Source organism: Pieris brassicae, chromosome 5 (genome assembly GCF_905147105.1).
Source record: "Pieris brassicae chromosome 5, ilPieBrab1.1, whole genome shotgun sequence".
Classification (NCBI taxonomy): domain Eukaryota; kingdom Metazoa; phylum Arthropoda; class Insecta; order Lepidoptera; family Pieridae; genus Pieris; species Pieris brassicae.
The window spans coordinates 7,993,556-8,010,258 of record NC_059669.1 but is presented as its reverse complement, the minus strand read 5'-3'; the positions used below and the strand labels follow the sequence as shown (position 1 = coordinate 8,010,258).

The window sequence follows — 16,703 nt, the reverse complement described above, 5'->3', positions numbered from 1 at the left end:
ATACAGGTCAACTTACAATGACCAGTTGTTCAGTTCATAATAATAACCCCAATGTGAGTACCAAAAAGAACATTGATGGTAAATTATCCATTGAATCTATTAGCAAGCCGACATGGCAACCCATAGAGCAGCAAACGCAACTTGATTGTAAAGTAAGCGAAGAAGATAAATCACATCGCGTTAATGTGGGTATCAAGAGAATGAAATGCTTACAAGTCAAGCAAGAAACAGAAGATAAACAAAACTTGTCTTCATCCATGTCTTCTACGATTAATAAAAACCGAAATCGCAGCTTAGTATTATCTAAACCTTTGTTGGAAGCACCGATTAAAGTGCCTACGGGGGCGTATTTGCAATGCAACTTAACACAAGGGTCCGACAAGGTTGTAAGAAACAATAGAATCATAACTAGAAACAGTAATAGGAAACGTTCGCATGGATCAAAAAAGGTGGTACACAAATTAAATGTTTTGCCTATCAATAAAGGCAAGAAATATATTAAGCAACAAGTTACTTATTGAAAGAAAACACTTTTTAACCGGATTGAAGCTATACCTTCATTGTATACTCTAAAGTTATTGTTATAAGTTTATAAATGTAATGTACAGTGTTGGCCTAGTGCCTTCAACGTGCGACTCTTGTCCTGAGGTCGTAGGCTCGATCTCCGGCTATGCACCAATGGACTTTCTGTTTATGTACGCATTCAACTTTCGTTCGAACGGTGAAGGCACATCGTGAGGAAACTTGTGACCCAAAAAGTACACACCGTCGACTTACATGTCGTCAGACACAGGGGGTTGACCAGCTACTAGCCTATTAGATTGACAAACGATCTTGAAACTGATACAAAAAATGAGGCCCAGACCTGAAAAGGTTAGGACACTAAAAGGTAGTGCCACTGATTTATTTTATTTATTTGTGTTGTTTTATTATCTCCGCTATTTTTACTCTTTTCTAACTACATATTCTTATTTCGTATTGTAAGGATCGGTCACTAAAATGGGATCAAGTTGTCGCTAAAGAACATCTATTCCATATCCAAACAATAATGACGACCGAAACTTCCAAACGCTGAGGCAATAAAATCATAAATAGTTACATCAAATTTTTATTCAAAACTAACATCACAGTTTTACTAACGTGACTACGTTACGTCATAATTATTTACACAATATACTCATTCAGTTAATAATTATTTTGATCAAGAATACAAAATTAAAAAATATATTATAGATATAGAATACAATTTTCATTGATGTATAAACTAAAGAAGTTGATACAAAAACGTCGTTAAGTACACTTGCATACTTTACAATAATTTATCTGTACTTTAAAATCCCTACTATTAAAAAGAAATGCAGCATTATAGGATCTGTTCAAAATTGACATTATGAAAATTAAAAAAGATATCGAAACATTACAATGTGTACAATTAATTTGTTTAATTAGGAATAACGCTCTGAAGCTTAAGACAAGTTAAAGTGACTCAAACTTAATGATCCCATTACAAATGGAACAATCAAAGTAAGGGACACATCTGTGATAATTTCATTAACGTGGTTAATAATATTCCTTAAAAAGGACATAAATGCAAATCAAAATGTCTTGTGCTAGTTACATTGAAATGGTAAATTATTTCTAAAATCCGTCCACGCTGCCTATTCGTCTGCTATCAGTCTGTGGTACAAAATAGTCGCCGCTATCTCTTATTGCCGCCACCATAGCCGCGAAACCCGCCGTTGGACCACGGCTGGTGGTCACGTGACCACGGGCTCGTAAAGAAGAAATCACTGCCTGAAAAAATAAACATTTTCAATCGGTAAGCTAACTTTGTTATAATTATTATAAGATAACTTACATTTCTCATTCGTTTTTGTTGATTAGACTGGATCTACACAATAATATCGATCAGGATCCGATCTTGGTCTAGTAAAATATTATTAAATTAATAGTTATGTCATTCAATTGTCACAGCAGTTCATACTATCTAATAGACCTAGATCGGCCTGAGAACGAACTGTGAACGGCATTATATCGTGAATCCAGCATTAATATTTTGTGAAAAAGTAGCTTTATACCGAGCAGTAATTATATATATATACATATATCGAGCTGTCGTTAAATGGAGAAAAGAAAAACGTATAGATAATTCATGACTTCTACTTAATAGTCATGGTCAACAACAATCTCTACACGTGCAAGCAATCCCAATTAGTAAATAAAAGAACGAATTTCTTAGAAAGTTCATATGCATGATGTCGTCAGTCGAGTTTATTGTGGGCTGGGATAGTAAAGCGACAAAATAATGTACGTAGCTGCGCAGTTTTTACAAATTTAGCAACTTAAACAGTACTGTATTACTCAATTGTCGCCGTTATATGGAGTGGGTGTAATACTATGTAGAGTGTAACATTGGATGGAAGACAAGCTAAAACAACCAAAGCCAATTGATTTCGACTTTTTAGTTAGTCCGTCGTTAAATCGAGGGACGTTACATGGATCTTAGTTACGTATTAAAAGCGATTCATATAAATATAAAAGAACAGCTTAAATTCTACTTGTATCCAAAATCTACAGGGTCAGTTTCGATTGTAACAAGTTGTAATAAATAACTTCTTTAGTCGTCTTTAGGATACATCCATAAATTATTACATTATATTGCTGTTGCCAGGAATGGAAAATATGTAACATTACTTATATTCTTTATAAGTAACTGATGTGTCACACAGATTTAAGAACAGAAAAAAAACAAATTAAGGTTTTTTTTAGTCTAGCATAGCAACCAACGACATGCAAGGAAACAACGCAACAAGAAGTAGTGGCTTCTAATTTTACTAACATAATATATTATATATAACATAATTAATATATATATATAATATTATAACAGCTTCGAAAAGTGTTTCGTTTATTTGGAAATCCCTCCTTTAACCGCCACCGTACTGAACACATCGCACATTAAAGTAAATTTATAACATTACTTAACTTCATTTTGAATGCTTCTTAGCGGTCAGGAGTTTTATTAAAGCTAAATAAATAAAATGGTAGTTAAAAAATAACTCACTGGGTTGAAATTTTCTTCATACTCTATTTCCATGGGAATGAGTTGGTGATGTAGACGCGGCCTATTCATGACCTCAGGCAATTCACTGTCTTCGAGAAGCGTATGCATTGTTAGCTGACAATAGAATACTTCATTTAATTCACAATGTAAGACGCTATATATATTAAACTAAATGTTGTCACTGATTACATTTATTTACTAACGGCCAGTATTTTATGAATATTATGGAATAATGTAGTAATCTTATGGTGAAATAATTTTCGGAAATCGGTAGTAGTACTGATTTTATTTAAAGAGTTTATTGCAAGCAAACATAATAAATATTTAACAATTCTGTAATTGTAAAAAGTAATACTTGCGCCTGGAACAATGTTGTAACATTCTAAATGTGCATATAGGTTAGTTGTTGTGACGCATACTTCAACAACTACCCTCCGTACTAGTGAAGAACTGTATGACGGTAGAGTAGTGCGGCCAGCCCGTCGTTAAGCGACGGCGCGCCTATTATGCGTAAAAGATAAATTACGGATAGCTTAGAACTTAACATTTATATTTTTATATATTTGTTACAAATTATTCAAATTTTATAATTATAGTATGTATATAAGTGTTGTAGATTGTCACAGTAAAGATATAAACTGTTACCAATGCAACTTGAGTCGTGATCTTCGTTCCACCGGCAGCACCAAGTATCAAGTCAACTGTACCATTATTTCGTAGTACAATACTCGGTGCCATAGAGCTGAGCGGTTGTTTTCCCGGGCTAATAATGTTAGCAGGAGATGGCGGCATGCCGTATACGGATTGCCGATTGGGAATAGCGAAGTCATCCATTTCATTGTTTAATATGATTCCTGTGCTTTTTGAACGGCGCTGTGAGCCCCAACTATATAACAAAATTTCAGGTCTATAATTTACAAACCCTAAGGAGATGATAATTTTAATAACGACGCAGATACGAAACAAATATTTGATCATGAACAAGCGGAAATTTAGCAACCTAACATAAATGTATTAAATTTTATAATCTTAATGATATACTTAGTTTTTATAATTATTTATTAAGCATTCTATCTTATCTGGAACTATATTTTGACATTTTGCGTAATTAACATATGTAAATATTGCATAACAACTAATCCTTTTGAGTAAATACGCTGTAAAGACAAATTGATTCAATAATAGAAGTTAAAACTACTTAACGTACTTACAGGCATCAGGTTGTTTCAGATCATTCTTAAGACATTTTTTAGTGAATTAAAATAATCCTATACATAGAAAGAGCATTACGTGGAACATCACTGAAAAACGTACAATAAACCAAGGTCGAATGCACCATAGCAACTTTAAATTAATTTTCCTTACATATAGTTAATAGTACTTGTAGCAGATACGGCACTACCATCTGGAGCGACAACAATAATATGCGCCGTGCCGTGGTCGTCAGCGCCTTCGAACATTGCGCCATAGTATCGCCAATCTGAAAATGTGCGAGTATCGTCCACTTTAGCTCTGTGCTCTACTGCCCACTCAGGCGTAGACAAATTGCGTTCCAACTGAAACAAAATATAATCAATTCAACACACGTTTATGATAGCGATAACTATTTTATTTTTATTTTTCTTTATATGCAGTTATGTAAATGCCGTAAGACATTGAATTTATGATTCACCGTAAATATTTCTAATAAACATTATTAATAATCTTAATATATATAAATCTCCTGTCACAATGTTTGTCCGCGATGGACTCCTAAACTACTTAACCGATTTTAAATTAAATTGGCACACTGTGAGCAGTCTGGTCCAACTTAAGAGATAGGATAGCTTAGATCTCTAATTATAGTCGCAATTTTATTTTATTGCAAATTATTTGTCTTTAATTAAATGACAGTCACAATTATCTGTTAACTCCAAGATTCTAACAGATGTCGAGACTTTTCGACTATTTCTCCTTTTTTATTTTTTGGTGTTAGCATAGCCAATCACCTAGACCGAAGTGTAAATCAAATTAAAATTATAGTGACTATCGTCACTACAGTTTAGTGAAATTATTCTTTCGTGTCACGGTATTAAGGCTAACTAAAACCACATTGAAGGGGAAACGAAGTTCGCGGGGGCAGCTAGTGCTACAATATATTTTTCGTAATATATTTCGTGATTATTTTATACTTTAATACACATTGTATTTGGAAAATAATGAATCTGGATGACAATGCAATTTGGAACCATTTATTTTCTATTATATTTATATCTGTTATTTTAGAATGCAATTAAACAGCTACAGAAAAACAAGAAGTTTTATATAACAATTGTTCATTAATCTATGTCCCGCATTGTACTTAAGATGCTACTTTATGCAAATTTTATGCTAATATAAATTTCTATTTTGTTAATAATATTAAGTATGTTACATGATGTCACGCTTTGGCAAAATTCAGTATTGTCTATAATTTATTCAAAATAAATACGGATTTTTGTTTTCATTCGTGAATACCTTGTATATACTTTTATCAAAGTACAATAGCAATATTTGATATATCATGTATATAATAAATACGTCGTAGTTAAGCATTGTTATCATTATCAGTTATTACTTTAAATACGAGACTTCGTGTCGTTTGATATGCAGGAAATCTATATAGATAATGCTTTGTTCATACAAAACTAAATCCAAGTTTAATTCCTATCACTATTGTCTTTAATTTACGTGACTAAATAGAGTACAATTATTAATTACTTTACTTTTACACGAAAATTCAATGTATAAAAATTATGAGATCATTGGATGACAGAGTTGGTTTACTCCATATGATGCTTCATTAATTATATTTGTAAAAGCAATAAGAGAACAATTACGTACGTTGGTGGAAAGTGGACAAATAAACTAGAGAGCTTTTCTTTTCAACCTGGACCTAGGCCAATGTCTAAATGTGTAACTGTACCACCTGTGTAACTTCCATTAGGAATGCCGACAGCGATCTGCATTCAACGCCGCCATTTTAGTAAAAGCACCGCAAAAGTGGTAAAGATTACTTACCTCGGCGATGCTAAACGGCAGATTGGTGCGGCTAGGATCTCCCAGGCCGGTTCTGCGCGCGTAGGCGAACTTGAAGGTCTCCACTATACGATGCCAATAAAGGCTACTGTCGACTGGCGCGTCTGATCCTGTACCGACCCACTCTCGAAGCATGTTCAAGATAAAGGCCAGTACTGACCCGGAGCCTGGCAGGGGCACTGAGTAGAGAGTGTGCTCTGGTGATACGCGCACGATAATTGGCTCTTGCCATTCTGTTCTGTAAGGCAAATTATAATATGAAGAACAATAAAGCGCAACGAAAGTTAAATCATCAATATTTTCGGAGAATCTAAAATTTGCTGTAATTTCAGTTTTTTTCTGTCTATAAGAATTTGTTATAGGAGAAAAAAATATACTGCAAACGAATTTCTAAACAGGTGAACGATATTAACCTATATGAAATAATGATAGATAGAGATAGTAGATATGCTCAAGTAAGCCCATAAATACCTTAGCATAGATTTGCTTCTGTTTTACTAAAATAATATAAATTTCAACGAAGCGATAAATTATACTAAATACACACTTCCTAGAGCATCATTATCTGCTGCTCAATATAAGTGGGGCATTTACGACAGTTGTTGCAAAAACTAGAATTGGTTTTAAAGACAGTCACGTGACGAACGAAATAAATTTTATTTCCGTCACGTTTTCTTGGTTTATGTTGGCTACGCACTATATATACTATATATGGTTTACAGGTTCTATACTTCACACGATATACAGTTATATTAGGCCATACAAAGCTAAACTATTAAACCCCGAAAAACGTACAATACATATAGGAATAGAATTAAATTTTGTGTATATGCTACATACGTGTTACAAGTTACCTGTAATTCATGAAGTCGTCTTCTGTAATGATGCCACCGAAATCCTCTATATCCCTCACGAGGGCGGCGGTAAGGGAGCCGTTGTGTATCGCCTCCGGGCCCTCCTCCGCGATTATATTCAGGGTATGCGCCAGGGTCGGTTCGCGGATGATATCCCCTTCTTTCCACACTTTCCCGGTTGCTGGGTTCATGTATACTTCTCTACATTAGACATATGAGTATAAACATTAAGTGATATAATGTTAACGGTACCGTTGCTATGAACTCTTTGTTATATTATAACTGAGCGAACTTCGTTTCTTCTTAATGTAATTTTACTTAGCCTAGCTTTTTAGAATAAACCAACATAGAACATTTTGATTAGGTTTTATGATTAACTTATTAGGTTTTTCTGTGAATATTTCTCTAAATAAACCTCAATTCAAGTCATAATTTTCTAATAAACAAATATAATATAGAGGTTAATAGAAGAGGGGTGAACATTAAGGGTTGTATGTTTTTTTGTATGTTGTATCATAAAAAAATTAAAGATATAAATTTTATCCAAAAAACATAAACAATTTTTTTGGAGTGGACACCTCTTATCACATAGGGGTTTGAAATGTAGATAGAAGCCGATTCTCAGACTTACTGAATGTGGATAAAAATTTCATCGGAATCGGTCGAGCCGTTTCGGAGGAGTATGGGAATAAACATTGTGACACGAGAATTTTATATATATATATATATATATATATATATATAGATAAATAGTTTTTTTTATAAAACGTCAGAATAAGTGCAATATTTAATTCACTTAACGTGTGTTAAATGGTACAGAGTTAAATAGTTCAATATCTCACCTGAAGGATGGTTCGGCGAGAATCCGATCGCTGTAAGTATTGAGCACGCGACCCATATATTCGCTGACCCGGTGTCCGTTCCGTGCGAGATCTGCTGCCGGCTTGACTAGCTCCTTCCAGGGCAATCGGCCGTATTCTCGGTAGAGTGCGCCGTAGCCTTTCAATTCCCCTGGCACGGCGATCGCGCGCCCACCTACTTGGGAAGATGCGTTCGCGAACATGTCTGAATACGTTGCCGCTGGAGCCCTCTCCCTGGCGTTCAGAACTCGAACTCTCCCCGTAGATGCGTCGTAGACGGTGGCCAAAAAGCCCCCGCCGAGACCCATACATTGCGAGCAACCTAGGCCCTCACAGAATAATGTCGCAATAGCAGCATCTACCGCTGTGCCATTTCTTTCCAATATACTCCTGAAAAAACATTCTTTTTGAAAATTTAGTTCAATTTAATTGGCCGTGTCGTTCTTCTTAGTACTAGGATACGTACCGGCCTATAGCAGCGCACTCAATGCCATTGGCAGCGACGACGGCCCGTTGGTAGCGCGGGTGGTTAGGGCTGGACCACGGCTGCAGCACCAGCACCGCCACCAGCGCGCCCACCACCAGCGCCGCCAACACACTGCCTACTAGACACCAACGCGACCTGTACCAGAAAGATGTTTTTAACTATAAGCCGTTTTCCTGAAAATCTTAACTAGTGGGTATGAAGCAAGGTCTTCATATTAAGGGAATATAATAATTACAATGGATAAATCAACATTTAGATAATGTAAAGACGATATCTGAGAAGTTAATTTTAAATACGTCGACTTACAGCGGGTTTGAAGCCAACGGTTTTATATATATATATATTAAAGAAGTACGTACATAGATACATTTGTAAGTTATTACCTTTATTAAATCACGGTTTTGTTTAACACTTAACTGAACATAATATTGTATTGCAATACGTCTTGTGACTGTTAATGTTTTTATAGAAGCACAATTAAATTTATAATAATTGCAGATACAAAAAAATCTATAAAATATTGTTTACATGGCATACGCCATTTCAAACGTCTTGGCCTAAATAAGCTGACAGATTTGACATTTGTTTAATTAAAATACGAAGTCAAAAAGAGGTTTAAATGATTATAAATGAATGAGTTGCAAGTCATTTGGTCAGTACTGTCTCTCTGGAACAGTCTGTATACGGTTCCTTGGTCGGACTGGGGGATGCTTTTACTTATTTAATTTATATGAAAACTCATTGTGTTCACTCACACAGCTCATTGTTGCAAATATAGTTCTTATATAAAATTGGGTGGTAAATAGAGTTCCAGCTATGCAATTTCCAGAACACTGACGATTAATCGCTGTATTCTTGAAGAACCATTACTTTGGATATAGTTTGGTGGAGTGTTGGTTCCACATAGTAATGCTGCACAGAACCTAAGAGATATCGAGGTGGAAATTTGTTTTGTGCCTTGACTATTCATTATTGAACATAATCAAATACCATCCATACATACACCTCCTAAAACGATCTACACTTAGTGCAATTAATATATATATACACCGGCTAGGTTTTGAAAAATCAAAAAAAAAATTGCATCTTAAATCTCAAAATTTTAAAATTCGTAGAATACTCTTTAATTAGCAGCTTATTAAAGAGTATTAAGATAATAAGTAGTATATAAGATAATTTGTTTAAATAATAAATATAATTTTTCCCTCTTATTTGTCGTCAGCTTATTTATTAGCATTATTTAACATAAAGAATATGTAATTGTAATAAAACTTTATGGTATGATTATATGATATATAATGAGATAAAAATATGATCAGGCACGTGTCCAAATTTCAATTAAATTACAACAGACAAGATTTCTAAGTTTTTATATTAAACAACTTTCTCCGCGTATAGACTTTCAACCGGTTTTCTTTATTAGATATTTATAGAAAACACTTTTTCATCGGATTGAAGTTATGTATTATTATTTACATATAATTATTTTACATAATTAAAAAAAATCCGACGTTTCGCGCGCTTTACAGCGTCACGGTGATAATTATAAGTTTATAATAATACATAACTTCAATCCGATGAAAAAGTGTTTTCTTTAAATGAGAAAAAGTTATTTAAATCAAAGACAGAATAAAACATTTCTATAAATACATTATTAAATATACACTATACAATACTCGAGATAGGAAAATAAGCCGTGAAACTATAGATTAAATAACTAATTGTTTCAATAATAATAATTTAACATACTTCCAAAACTACAACATACATTATATACCCATACATATGTTTTTGATATAATATTCTGCATTGGATTTATGTAAAAGTGAGATAAAAAAACGATCTACAGATAATTATCTTGGTTTTAAACTAACTCCAAATATATTCTTATAGAAATCAAATTACTTATATTTAACGTATACTGAAATTAAGGACAACTATGTACGAAATTGAATACTTGTGATGAAAACATATTAGATAAGAATTAATTTTATCTTTATTTTAAAATAATCGAATATAGAATAAATTTGATAGCAATAAACAATGTCAGTCAATCTTGGAATGCTTTTGGTTTTGCTTAGATTAATCGTTTACGTAGGCAGTGCACGCAACAAAAGCTCTTTTGAGTATGACTTAATTGATAAGGTACAATTTTTATTGATGTTCCGCTCATACATGATGTTGTAGAACCGACCTTTAAATGGCCAATTCAATTGAGTTTTTTCAAATAGAAGTAGTTGGACGCGAAAATAAACTATTAAGCTTTATATTAGTATATTTATTTATTTCGTAATCCTACAGCTAACAAAAAATTCCACTGAAAATATAGCCAGAGATAGAATACAAATGCTTAAATATTGGTCGTTGTATGTCGGGGCTGCTCGATACATACTGCTTTTTAGATAACAGATTTCTCCATCCGACATGAGACGTTTTTTAAAGTCACTTAGTCATGTTTGGTCGTAGGTACTTCAATATAATTTTTTGGTTTGTAATCAAAGTTTATCAGACCAATTATTGTATAATTTCGTGTTTGTTTTGAAATTTTATCTTCATTGTAATGCTGATGTTTTATATTTAATATTACTCATTTCGATGTGTATATAAACAAACTATGCCAAGATAATTTCGTGCCAGCCACGAAATTCACAACGCATATTATATTTGCCTATTTTTAAAGAATCCATCACTTAATTTAATTAATCTATAGCACTGTGTTTAATGAACCAGTCTTTTATAATATAGTTATATGCTGTTTATTGACCTGCTTTATCAAATTTATTATATGTATATATATTTATTTTCCTCTAATTATTCAGCCTTCTACGTTATACGTAGTAAGTTTATGTTACTAAACTTCTTTAGCTTTTTCAGCTTCTGAATCATAAGTTATCTTGGTAAAATGATTTTTTAATGTATACTTTTATTGGCAGTCATTGAAAAACAGGTATTTTTTAAAATTAGACTAGTGAAAATTTAGTGAAAACAGCTCACGTATACGGTGTACGAATGCTGAACGTTAAGTAGTATATTAATTAAGGCTGTTATGTAATCCAACATTAGTTAAGTTACATATATATAACAACTGGCCATAAATACTGTTACATAAATTATTTTTAATTCGGAACACGTATATTATTGTTTAGAATTCTACAGTGGACTCTTCAGCAGGATTCTGCACCCAGTCACAGGGCACGAACTACCCAAGCCTGGCTTGAAACCAATGTTCCAGACTTTATAAGAGCTAAAGACTGGCCCTCATCTAGCCCAGACCTCGACCATTTAGACTTCAAATTATGGTCAGTTTTAGAGGACATGGCCTGCTCTACACGACACGGCGACATTGGAGTCTCTTAAAATATCTTAGGCAAGCAGTGGAAAATTTCCCTTGGAAACAATGCGTAAATGATAAATCCACAGGTTCTTGACACTTTAATAAATATGTAGGTATAAATTTGAATAATATTACATTGATTCCTCAAAAAAATGCATTTACATTTGTAACAGAACCTATGGCTGGACTAGGTATATATATTTTAGTTAATGATTAAAAGCGTAAACAAAATATAAACAATCATCGCACACTTGAAACCAATATATAAGCCTTAAACATAAGTGTCACATAGATTTACAAACTCTTCAATAAATCAATTTTTTAGGTAATCCAGCGTCGCAACCCCACTTAACTTATGTTATCTTAGTTATAATCTCTAGTTTTAAACAATTAAAGCTAGTTGATACCCAGTTTCAAACAAAGTGTTTTATTTTTTTTATTTGAACATTTCGTAACAAAAAACTTAATAAAAAACAATATTTAAACTGTAATAAACGTAGGCTGGGATAGTTAAAAGTACAAATACAAATTACATAAATACATATAAAACATCATTAATAAATATAGTTAAGATGATATGAAGATATATATGTTTTTCCTTAGAAACTCGTAAGGATAAATTCAAAAATATTGTTCCTTATAGTCAAGTAGACGATCGTACCGCGATAGACATACCTACGCACGTAGATAGAACAATCCAATGACTCGAATGGACTAACATTGCTTTGATAATCATTAATCGGAGATAAATAAAGTACAGTCGTTAATTTATTTGTATTATTATACTCATGGAAATTAAAATAGAAAAACACATTTTTCATGTGTGGAATAAGTCTAAAAGTATTCAATCAGTATTTTAAAATATGCTTAAAAACAACGAGTGTATTATTTCGTTATTACACGGTCGAGTGGGTTTGACTGGCGACGTTAAAATACTTGCAAGATAATAATTAATTAAGCTAAGTATCGTGACGTGTGACTGGATTTTGTTTTTCATTTACTAATGACGTATGAGGTGAGCTCGCCTCGTGGCTTCAAGTCAGATAAAGGTAAAAAACCGCCTTCACCGGGAAAGGCGTGGACCTTTACTTCGCTCACTCCAGTGAGCATCCGTTCTGTCCCTCAGGCGATTGACCACCCCGCGACGGCCCAAGTCGATGTCCGAGTCTCGCAGGAGACGCCCTTGCGTGGGAAAAAGCTCATTCCTGAGCTACGCTCACCAAACCAGTGCGAGCTGAGCTGTCAAGGCCCAGGCCCACAGCTAGATTACATTCAAAAATCCCATAATATCGTAAGTTCGATCCCGGCTTGTGCACCACTAGACTTTATAACAGCTCGGAAGTCTAAAAAATTAATAATAAATCTGACTCTGAGGTATGTGTACAGAGGTTGTAAGTACAATTTTGGTATGACAAACAAACAAGGACAGACCTTAAGAGCGAAGGGACGACGCAATTTAAAGGGCAGTTGGCAAAAATTAAATGATGAAAGAAAAAATCCTTTCCGAAACCTATGTAGCGCCGTGTAAAACACGTTTACGAATTAATCAATGTTTCAACGTATTTTTTTGATTACTTGTAATATTTGAATAAAATATTCTCCAAACTTCGATGATATTTTCCTAAATAGGTAAAACCATATATATAGGTAAAATCATCTTTAATGAAAGACAGACAAACAAAGTAAAATTAAACCACAAACGTATATATTATCTTCGGAGACTTTGAACAATAAGCAGAATATATGTTTTGTTATTTAAATTTGCGCCTATTGTACCTACTTACTTATTGATACTTCACTACAAATAATATGTTGTCGTATAAGTGAAACAAAAATTATTTCGGTGGCGGCGCCCTTGTCCTGGCGCCTGTGTGCGCCGCACACTTTGCACACAGGGGCGGCGAGGCCCTGAGTATAATGATCGTGTAATTGTTAAACACATTGTCTAAAGAATGTTCTCAACAACATGCTATTTGAGATATAAATCAAACATGCTCGTGTATTGAAAATGTTTAATTCGACAAAATGAAGACGACAAGTTCTTGAGTCATTTTACTTTTTTATTATGAAAGACGAGTCAAATCAATTTCTTATTTGTACCAATAGGCCCTATGATTAGTGCGCGAGAAAATATATTACGGAGGATTCAGGCTAGGTTAGTCAGGATTTGCGAATATGTTATATCCGTGAAGACTGTAGGAGTCCGAATATCGCCCCCTGAGATAGCCAGATGTCACTTGGTATAGTAATACAGAATGCTACCAAATATATATTTATGTAAATTATTTAATATGAAGAAATTAATATATAAGATCGATCTCAATAAACTGTTAGAAATAGCTTTGGGTATAAAGTAGTTATATAAAGTAGTAGTTAGACAAACACTTTTATTATATTTCCTGTGATCCTAATCAATATTTTATCTTTATTTACACATCTCTTGTTATCAGCGATAAAATAATCTATCTGTTCAGATTTCATTTGAACATTGACCAACTGCTGACATGGCTCACGTGGTTGTTCCAAATGTTAATAGCTGAAGGTGCGCAATACACCAACAGCACACAAGAATAATTTTATACATCTGTGAATAGATGTAAGCTTTATTAAAGATATTGTTTTAAAATAATAAATAGATTTGAATATTGCTTCTCGCTTCCTCTCAAAAAGGATGAAGATTCCTTCAAAGGAGACAATTCTACCACCTTGAACCTTCGATCCTACCCGTAGGTTACCTAAGGTTTCTTCGTGCAAACATCTCGAACTAATTTATATATTCACTATTTATGTGTAGGGCTTAGGGATCCATATGGTCGTTGCTTATCTACAGTGTCAAAAGTGATTGGATTTTCTCGTTGGCAATTGAGGTGGTAAACTAACTGCATCTAAATTAGGCAAAAATTATTTAGTCACATTATTTTAAATGTCATATTGTTATATGAGTGATATTTAACATAATAAAAGCCTTCAACTCTAACATTATCTTATTTAGAATCAGAAACGGTAGGAAAATCTTAGCCATTACAACCTTTTACTTTGTGACGCGAATTTTTGGAACGCTTAAAATTACATTACTTTTCTCTGGTCTACTTCCTGCACATGCAGCTTTTAACCCTATTCATGACAGAATAATGCGTAGTAGCTAAATAGACACGATAAAAAATAACATTGATAAGGAAACAATGAACACACAATATTAACATTAATGCCAATATAATAATTACTACACTTAATTATTTCACTTGAATTTAGATATTAACTTGTCAAATTGCCATACTGTCAAAACCGAAATACCGCGAAGATTTTTTTATTAATTCATCATTAAACGTACTTAGTTATAGTCTAGATATTGTAGTATTAGACTCTACTAAATTAAGATGTTGAATAAAATTACAAATTTAAAACCTACAATATAAAATTGAGGTTATACATTATTTTACCTCTACTACCGCATTTCTATACACATGATGTGGGTATTGCGAATTCGAATTTTGCAAAACTCAAATCAATATGAAGATAATAACAGTTGCGCTGTTTTCAATAAAATAACGTTTTGATTACAATTGAATTTTCAATATACACAAACGTACAGTACATTTGTATAATTTTGGCAGAATATTACCGCGTCCTTCAATTGCACTTGGTATGGACAAATAACGAGTCGCAATAGACAAATAACGAGTAAATAAAACTGGTATTAGATCTTTAACGTATTTACGTAGGAACTCGGTAGGTATATTAGTTAACAATATCGTTACTCATCTAATAACTAAGATAAACCTACAGTCAGATATAAATATCACTTTTTACAGATTTTTGTATAGATTTAATATGCATATTTTCGTTACATTATTACAAGTAATATATATTAAACCTTATTTTCCTATACAAACAAAATGAGTGTAGAGGTAAGAAATGTCGATAAATTCAACACCTTTGCAAATTCATTCAAGTATGACTTTCTTTCGTCTAGTAAGACGACGGTCAAAAACAACAACGCCGCGCATTGGCGTGCTAGTTCGGAGAAATAAAAGAATACCTATGACCGTGACGTAAATATTTTCAGATTAATAGGATAGGATTCTTTATTTTTAATATGATTAGACGTGTCTTATATTTAAATAAATATCACCTACAACCAATGTGTGCCGTGTAGCGACCTATCAAAATGAAATGCAATCAACAATTTAATTTCAAAACTAAACAATACCATCCTTTAATAAATTTTGTTATAATATCTATCATAACAAATGAGTCGATCTACTTTACGTTGCATGTATGACGATTGTTTTGTGTATGGAAATTATTATTTTCTGATGTCTTCTATTTGTTGTTAGCTACCATTAATTCACATTTATGCTGCACCTGCGCATGCACAAATTACATAGCCAATTTCGACCACAGCGTCAAATCGATCGAGAGGTCACAAGGTAAGTAGGGCAGTTTGGGATGGCCAAATTTTGCAAATGGTTGATAGGTTGACCGCCTTTAATTGATCAAGGAAACGATATAGCCGTACACTATATACAATACATATTATATGTAACTTAAAGGTAAATATGCAAATTAGACAGTAATACCACGAAATAAGCTATCAAAGCATTTTAATGAAACTTGTCATTGTTATATCACTAACCAGTTTTGATAATCGCAATTCGTAAGTAAAATCCTACCTTATCATTTTGCTTGGACACGACACTTAGAAGCGACTACTGATCACCAACTGCGCCGGAGTCGAATTTAGTTAGAAGGCTGCGCATAACATTGCGTTATACGCGTAGATATGATTGCCATTCCTTCGATTACCTGTCACAGTAAACTCGCTAGCTGTTTCATAATTTTAGACAATAAAACAATTTTTAAGAAAATAAATGTATTTAAGTAACATAATATAACTTATTTACTTAAACTACTTATGATCACAGTTCTATTATAAAAAATGTATCGATTTAAATATGTATATATATTTAAATCAATACTATAGAATACGAATATGTAAAACTTTGGGATTTTTATAATATATAAATTAGGGCCACTAGGGGAGGGG

The 16,703-nt window shown here is 33.2% G+C and overlaps 1 protein-coding gene across 2 annotated transcripts; it reads right to left on the bottom strand.

Moving 5' to 3' along the window:
* Positions 1 to 1,094: 1,094 nt before the first annotated feature.
* Positions 1,095 to 16,426, bottom strand: LOC123709309 (glutathione hydrolase 1 proenzyme-like). Of its 2 annotated transcripts, none has more exons than XM_045660533.1 (9): positions 16,330 to 16,426; positions 8,302 to 8,457; positions 7,818 to 8,225; positions 6,976 to 7,176; positions 6,104 to 6,359; positions 4,430 to 4,620; positions 3,710 to 3,950; positions 3,065 to 3,178; positions 1,095 to 1,794 (listed from the first exon to the last, which is right to left on the bottom strand). In XM_045660533.1, the coding sequence occupies exons 1-9, from the start codon at positions 16,335 to 16,337 to the stop codon at positions 1,639 to 1,641; spliced, it is 1,731 nt and encodes a 576-aa protein (XP_045516489.1). In that variant the 5' UTR covers positions 16,338 to 16,426; the 3' UTR covers positions 1,095 to 1,638. The 2 variants fall into 2 exon arrangements, with proteins under 2 accessions (XP_045516489.1, XP_045516490.1); XM_045660534.1 differs by lacking the exon at positions 16,330 to 16,426 and adding an exon at positions 8,706 to 8,893.
* Positions 16,427 to 16,703: the final 277 nt, after the last annotated feature.